At 40.6% G+C, this 8,491-nt stretch overlaps 1 protein-coding gene across 1 annotated transcript; it reads right to left on the bottom strand.

Annotated features, from left to right (window-relative positions):
• Positions 1-962: 962 nt before the first annotated feature.
• Positions 963-2,814, bottom strand: LOC110017406. The gene is made up of 2 exons (XM_020713167.1): positions 2,282-2,814; positions 963-1,952 (listed from the first exon to the last, which is right to left on the bottom strand). The coding sequence occupies exons 1-2, from the start codon at positions 2,774-2,776 to the stop codon at positions 963-965; spliced, it is 1,485 nt and encodes a 494-aa protein (XP_020568826.1). The 5' UTR covers positions 2,777-2,814.
• Between the last annotated feature and the right edge of the window lie 5,677 nt (positions 2,815-8,491).

Below are 8,491 nucleotides of genomic sequence, written 5' to 3' on the forward strand. Positions count from 1 at the left end.
ATCTTTGTCTTTTGCCATATATATTTTTTTCTTTTTCTGTCATCCATCCATTTTCTCCTGCTCATCTTTGGTCAGGTGATGGGGGAGGCAGGCTAAAAAACACTATTTGGTTTCTAAAACGTTGGTTTAATCAGGGATCACAAATAACAAATAAAAACAATTAGTCACAAAAAAAAGCAGCATAACATAGTTCACCATTAGACACAGAACAAAGAACATTGTTAAAGCTCCAGATTTATTAAAACAGGACAAATGGTTTGACCGTCTAAAGAAGGAGCCTGGAACAGACATTACAGAGTCAGATAAAAACTGCATCAGCAAAAGGTTCATCTGCTATTTTGTACTTCCTGCTTACAGTATGTGAACTGCAAGTTTAAAATCACATACAAAAAATATCTTCTACCCTGACCCACATATAAAACAGTGAAAGGATTAAAACACATTAAAAAGAGCAAATAAAGACGTTAAAAGAGTGCTGAGGCCTGAAATCCTCTCAAACTCACTAAAAACATGAAAAATCGTCTCCCTCTGATCACAAAATAGGCAGCAGTCAGAGACAGTGGGGTTAAAAACAGAGATAAAAGAGTTTAAAGCAATAGCACCATAGAAGATCCACCATTGGAGGTCTCTGGTTCTTCAACGACTGCTGTGAGGCCGGATGAGGCTCTGCGTGGTTTTGGTCTTAAAGCTTGCCCCCCCCGACAAAAAATCCTCCTAGCTGCAATAATTCGTTTAGCACTCAGTCGGGCAAAAAAACCTCTTCCTCTCAGCAACAGCAGTGAGCTTAGTCGTGTTTGATGAGGTACTTGGACACATAAAAAGCTTTCTAGTCAGCCGCTCCCCCCGCCCCCCCTGAGACCACCAGTCTGCTGCCTTTAACACCCATAGCCGCAGAGGTGGAGCCCCGCCTTCACCGTTTCAGAGAGACCCCCACCTGCCCCGAGCCACGCACTTCAACGTCATCAATCACCCCCTTGCAGACACGCATCACCGTCCCCCACCACACACTCCCCAGACACACTCGAATCACACCACTCAGAGGTCTCCACCCCCCCCTCATCCACACAAACACCATCCACCCCAGAAGCCTTACTATTGACTTTCAACTCATCCACCACCTCAAAGACACCACTTACGATACCCCCCACCAACACCCCCCCTTCTGCAACCTGACTCACCTGTCCCTCCACCTGACCGTCTCCACTCACACCCTCCCCACTCACCCCGCTCTCACCAGACTCTCCCCCCGGCTGAGCCCCTTCCTCCATGGGGTCAGAACAATCTGCCAAGTCCACTGAAGGTCGCTCGGTTGACATGGTGTGAGGTTGCCCTTCACCCACGCTACCTTCCACTGCAGCGGCCACGCCCCCTGAAGCAGAATCGGCGCAGTTTGGACGGGCTTTCTCCAAATGCACCTCATCACCGCCACCACAATTTCTGAAAGAGGAAGAAGAAGACGCTTTCTTGATCCCAGAGAAAATTGCAGGTTTTCCTTGTCCACTTCCTCCAGCTTCTTCATGAGAATCTTGAAGCGTTCCCAGATTTAGTCCTTCCTGCCCATCTTGGATCTTTCCAGGGGTTTCAGACAGATCAGACATCTCTGTATTGGTTGTTGGATTGCTTTCTGTCATTTTTTGATATTCCAAAATGAAACTTGGGTCTGAAATGTCTTTCCATGTCTGAGAAACTCCACTCTCTCTTCTATTGTTCTCCGAAAGTTCATGATTCCTGATAACTTCAATCTTTGGCATTAACATTTTTTGCGCCTTGGCCATTGCAATTTCTTTTAATTGTTTTTCAATAAAGCTGCTGAGTTCCTCTGACAGAATCTTTTTGTACTTTGGTTTATAGTATGGACGTGAGCACCAACATTTAGATCTTATTTGAGTTCTGTATTTTTCAACAAGGCTCCAGATAAGAAGGAGACCGCAGCAAAGACCAAGGCCCCAGTCCTGAAAAAGAAAAGTTAAGAGGTGAAAAGCAAAAAGTAAAAAAGAGGTTAAGCACACCTCCTCAGTAATGAACTTTAGGGTCATGGGGCGTCTTTGCTCTTCACCCACTCACTGAGGCAACCCAACTGGGGGGAAACTAGTTCAATGAGAACTTCTAAAGAATAGACAGAAACTAGAAAAATGTTTTAATATTCTTTTCTAATTTGGTGTCTTTAGTTCAACCCATCAAGAAGTCACAGAAATTAAATAAACATTTGTAACTTGTGTGTGGATAAACATTTATAAGGATACAAAGCACTAATATGGTCAGTTTGTGCATCAATACTTACAAGTGATTCTGTCTTGTAGGAGTCTTTAATTCGTTCCTCTTCGTATGTCAAATTTTTCTTGCAAGGCAATCCAGTCTGATTAGAGTTGAAGTTTGTTCTCAGACAGAAGTACCAGTCTCCATCAAACAGAACCATGGCTATCCAGAGACCTGTCAGACTGAGGAACTCATAAACTCTCTTCCCAAAAGAGAAACAGGTCCAAGAGCAGGGCTCGCGAGGGCAGCAGTCCACCGTTGAAAAAACCTTTTTCTTGTAAAATTTTCTTACAACGTAGACAGCAAAGGTTAGAATCAGAGAAGGAAGAACCAAGTACAGCACACCATTTACATGTAGACCAGGTCGGCATGAACACACAAAATGCATGTCAAATATATGCTGCAAGATGGATGTAAGAACCAAGAGCAGGAACAAAACCAAAGGTCGTCTTAATTTTTCAAAAAGTTTCCAAATAAATTCCAGATTCATGTTAGTAGATGAGCTTTCTAAGCGGTTCATCACAGGTTAGAAGAGCAACCAGCAGCTTCTTTGGTCAGAAGACTTCAGAATGGAACTCAGCATTGCTCCTTATAACTGCAGCAGAACTGTGGTACCGTGTGACAGTGGTGAACCAAAATATGCCCTATTTAGTTTCAAAATGATTGTGATGGACTTGAAGGTTCTCTCACTTCCCCAATCCCAAAGTGTCAGGCACTGAATGACATCCTTGGATTGACCACAAACATTGTCTGACAGTTTACCCAAAAACAGAGAAAATGAAACAAAAAAAACACCAACAGATTGTGGTCACTGTATTACAATGTGTGTGATTCCTAGACAACCTCTAGAAGAGTTAAGGTAGTCTTAAGACTGTAAACTGCAGCTAAAGCTCTCTTACTGTTAATTTTGAACTGAAACACGACCAGTACAGATGCACTTGCGAGCTTCACAGAAGCTTCTCCACCAAATTTTAGTTTTTTCCTACAGCTGAAGGAACAAAGGGTGGTTGTGCTGTGACCATAAATTCTGAATTATCTGTTTAGAAATGAATTTTTCTGGACCAGAACTCTATTTTTGTTCCTACCAATCCTGGCACTTCATCCATTACAGTTTACAAACAATCAATATAATGCATTGATTTTATTTACAAATTTCCAGAGTTTTAGCATCAATCCATGTTTCTTCTAACATGAGTTTAATTACCCGTAATTTTAATGTGCAAAAACAAGCAGCTGGCCATTTAACTATTTGGTTAAAAGGATTTTTCAAGAAATACATTTTGGAATAATTTATTTTCTGATAGATCTTAATAATTGCAACACAGCAAAGATAAAGCCCTTATTAAAGAAATCGTCTTAGTGCCTCAGGTTTTCAACAAAAACAGACCAGTGTCTTACATCAGACTTAAAATTTAAAGAAAAAAAAATGTTTCACCCAAAGAAAAACGTTTGGTGAGTTTGTATTATATTCTTAAAATGCATTTTCTGCGATGAGCTAAAATCCAGCTTTTTTAAGGTATAAAAATCATGAGATGAGCTCAGGTGTTCACTCATTCTTGTGAGGTTCATGAAATCAAATGCATTGTCCTCGGCCATAGTGGAGTGTGACTGTTTATGGTTGTGGACAGGTGTCTTTATATATATAACCAGTTCAAACAGGTGACATTAATACAGGTAACCAGTGGAGGGTCCTTGTTACGGCTGTGGCCGTATTAGGTTTTATTTGGTTCTGTTTGCTCTGTGTTTTGTGTTATTTTTGTATCAGAGTGGGACTTCTGTGTTTTTTGTGGATCTTTGTTTGTATGTCTGTGATTTTTTTCAGGTGTGCTGGCAAGGGTGTGGCCTCCATTTGGACAAGCTGGTGGAGGCAGCCTTTAAAGCCACCACTTGGACCTCCAGCCGGTGAGAAGGGTGCCTTGCAGCAAAAGCCTCCACTGCAGCTTGGCCCTCTTCTCCATTTTGTTTTGTTCTCCATTTTGTTTTGTTCTCCATTTTGTTTTGTTCTCCATTTTGTTTATGTCTTCTCCACTTGTTTTAGTTTGTGTTGCACTTTGTAGTTCTTTGTAGTTTGTAGTTTTGTCTGTGCCCACTCTGTTTAGTCCTTTGGTTTATGATTTTGTTTAAGTGAAGCTGTAGGGGTGAACCGCCATTTTGTTTAGTACATGTTTTCTCCTGGTTTTGTTAGGTTAGGGAGGTTAGCGTTCTGTCTTTGATTTCCCTTTTCTTTTGTTGCAGGTAAGATTACATGTTGCAGTTAGATGGGGTTTTGTTTGTTATTTTGGCCTCGGTTCACCCTGAAGCCTTTTAGCTTCACTTTTAGTTATTGTTGGATTGTTTGTTTATTTGTAAATAAATTTGTCATATTTTATGGAGACATTTGTTTGGTGTTTTGTGTTGCAGTCAACTTTTTTAGCCAAAACATTACTTTTTTTTTATGTTATGCCACCAGTCACCCCTAGACACAGAAGGGGGCGTAACAGTCCTCTACAGAAGAAGTTACAGGTCAGTAACAGACAGAAATCTAGCTTGTTTGTAGGTGACCAAATACATATTTTTCCACCATAATTTACAAATTTTTCTTTAAAAATCAGACAATGTATTTTCTGATGTTTTTTTCCATTTTGTCTCATAGTTGAGGTTTACCTATGATCAAAATAACAGGCCTCTCATCTTTTTAAGTAGAGGTTGCACAACTGGTAGCTTACTAAATACTTTTTTGTCTCACTGTACAGCGGTTGTCAAAAGTCTGCATACACTTGTAAAGAATACAATATAATGGCTGTCATGAGTTATTTCTACAACTCTGATTCTTCTCTGATAGAGTGATTTGAACAGATTCATTTAGGTTACAAAAGCATTTAAGAAGTTTAGTATTTTTATGACTTCGTTATGTATTAATTGAAAATGTGACCAAATTTGCTGGGTCAAAAATATACATACAGTAACAAAAACTAGCAAATCTGGTGATTTATAAAGTTGTGTCAATGGAATAATCTTCATACCATGCGTCTTAACTTATAGTGAGTAATCATGAGTGACTATAGCTGGTGACTTATCTCATTCCATTTAACCCTTGTGCTATCTTAGATGACCCCCCCCCCTTCCATTGACGTGTTATTCCTACCATGACAAAGGTGGATAAAGGTGGAAAGATTTCATGTAATGTAAGTGTTCAGAGCACTGTCTAGTGGGTCTAGATGACCCAACTCCCAATGGTAAAGTGCCTAGGATAGAACAAGGGTTACATAGGGCTCATTAGATCCAAACGCCCACAAACGGTACAATGGGAAAGTCAAAGGAGCTCAGGACGGATCAGAAAAAGCGAATCATTGACTTGAACATGTCATTAAAGTCACTAGTAGCCATTAGGGAGCAGCTGCGGGTCCCAAGAGCAACAGTGCAAACAATTGTAAGTATAAAGTGCATGGCACTGTTTTGTCACCACCATGATCAGGACGAAAAAGCAAACTATAATCTGCTGCTGAGAGAGAATTGGTCAGAAAAGTCAACCGTGAACCACCATAAAGCAGATCTGTCTTTTGACTACAAGGCCCAGCAATACGTTTCGAGGAGAGAAGGTGAGGCCTTTAACCCAAGAACGCCATGCCAACCATCATGTGGTGGAAGTGTTATGCTTGGGCCTGTTTTACTGCCAGTGGAACTGGTGCAATACTGAGATTTAATAGGATAATGAAGAAGTATTACCTTCAAATTCTTCAAGATAATCTGAAGAAAAAACTATAGTGTGGGACTATGCTGTGCCCTGGATTTTAAAAGCAATTTGGACACGATGCTCGCTCCTTTTTTATTCAGCAAATATGACGTCAAGTTAAAATCTAATTGAAATGAACGTTTTGCGCCGATTTTTTATGAATCCACTGAGTTCTGAAGATAAAAACGTTGATAGTTTATTAAAAAATAGATTTAAATACATTTTTCTCTCAAAGATTGTTCAGACCCAATGCATTGTGGTCTAAATTCGCTGAACTAGTGAGCATCAAATACACACTGGTTTTTTGCAGAGACTACTGGGAAATTTCTATGTCACTGGACTTTGGAATTCTAGATGCAGACATGCACTATATAGTGAGTAGGGAAGGAATTGGGAAACAATCTGGGTCTTGGTTGCAGTTGGGTGTTCCAATTGAAAATAAATCAAACTTTATTCATTTAAAAAAGGGCTTCTCATACAGCTCGAAGCGCTTTACAGCTAAAAACAAAAATCAGGAATCAGGAAACTTTATTGTCATTTTATCACATGATAAAACGAAATAAGGCTCTCTGGTCCAATACCAATATCAGACTGATACCAATGTGATATCAGTCTGTTACGGTGTGGTTCCTGATGAGTATTGCACAGAAGTATTTTTTTCAAATTTCACGGTATATAAGTATTGCACAGCCCTGTGATATTGCAATTTGAGAATTTGCTTGTTGTCCATGAAGGGGGGGGGGGGGTGGTGGTTCAGTGATCAACCGGAGTTCAGCAGTCTGACTGCTTCAGGGAAGAAACTGTTCCTCCGTCTGGTGGTCCTGCTCTTTAAGCTCCTCAGTCTGCTGCCTGAGGGGAGCAGGGCGAACAGAGGGTGTGAGGGGTGGGTGGGGTCTTTCAGGATGTGGGAGGCCTGTTTCCTGCATCTGGTCTTATAGATGTCAGTGGTGGATGGCAGGCTGCAGCCCACAGTCCTCTGTGCAGCTTTTGTCACTCGTTGCAGAGCAACACCAAAAACAGACAATAAATAAATATTAAAATAAAAAAACAAAAGAGAAAAACCCAGGCCACCCTTTACCCTCCCTCCATTAACACACACAAACAATGAATAGTTAAAATGTATATTAATGTATATTATGTTATTTATCGCACAAAGGGGAAACAGTTCTCCGCACTTTAACCTATGCCCTATGGCAGGGGTGCTCATTACGTAGATCGACCGGTCGATCTTCAAGGACATGAGGGTAGACCGCGGGACGGACTGACTGTAATCTAACATAAATAAAGTAAGTAAGTGAGTATATGAAACATTTGTGTCTTTGTCGACTAAATTATTTTGTTAGAGAATTGTCTTCTTTTTTGGCACATAGTTCCTCGCCTTAAGGCTGTTTGGTCACAAACTCAAGATAATAGTGGTTTGTGTGTCTGACATCAGCACAGACACCAAGCAGATATTATTTGAAACCATACCTACAGGATGGAACAGGGCAACTTCTTGTAAAATCATTTCTAGAAAAGCTGCCAATTTACAAGAATTTCAGTTCTATTCTATAGGTCACAGGTCAGTGTTGGGCAACTATGGTTAATCTTGAACTTAAATTGTTCTTTTAGTTTCACTTTGGTGTGATGTGTTGAAGTGGTTCAAGGTCACGTGTACATTTGGTGTGTCTAACTTTTAAGGTGGTTACGGTTGAATTGTTTCCCACGTCATTTCTGTAAGGATTCTGTGGTTCTGTGTTCAGTTTGATTTTTAATTCTCCAGAGCTTCAGAGATTAGATTCACAAATATTTTCCATTCTTTCCATCCACTCAATTTGATTTAATTCAATATTAGTTTTACATGGTTTACATATTTACAACAAAACTAAACTGAATTACAAAACTAAATTCATGACTTTTGGAAATTGCCACATTTGGAATTAAAAGTTTGTATTGATAATCATGCGGTGGAAAGAGTTAATGATATGGAGTTTCTGTGAGTTATTATTCATTCATTCATCTTCTTGACCGTTTATTCCCTTTCGGGGTCACGGGGTTGCCGGAGCCTATCCCGGCCACTTGGGCGTAGGCAAGGGATACCCTGGACTGGTCGCCAGTCTGTCGCAGGGTAGAATGTCTTCAATCACACATCCATTCACTCTCACACTCACACTCACACCTATGGACAATTTAGAGTTGCCAATTAACCTATGAAGCATGTTTTTGGATTGTGGGAGGAAGCCGGAGATCCCGGAGAAAACCCACGCATGCAGGGGGAAAACATGCAAACTCCACACAGAAAGGTCCCCCGTTGATGTAGTTTATCATGTCCCCCAGCCGGGACTTGAACCGGGGCCTTCTTGCTGTGAGGCAAGAGCGCTAACCACTGCGCCACCGTGCAGCCCATGCACGGTGGCCCACAAAATAAGCTGGAAGTTATAAATATAGCTAGTCAGAGCTAAACTGGCAAAAAAGTGTTGAAAAAAACACGTCCTATACTCACGGACAAACACGATTACAAATATATTCAGCGATAATACTATA

Source organism: Oryzias latipes, chromosome 21 (assembly GCF_002234675.1).
Source record: "Oryzias latipes chromosome 21, ASM223467v1".
Classification (NCBI taxonomy): domain Eukaryota; kingdom Metazoa; phylum Chordata; class Actinopteri; order Beloniformes; family Adrianichthyidae; genus Oryzias; species Oryzias latipes.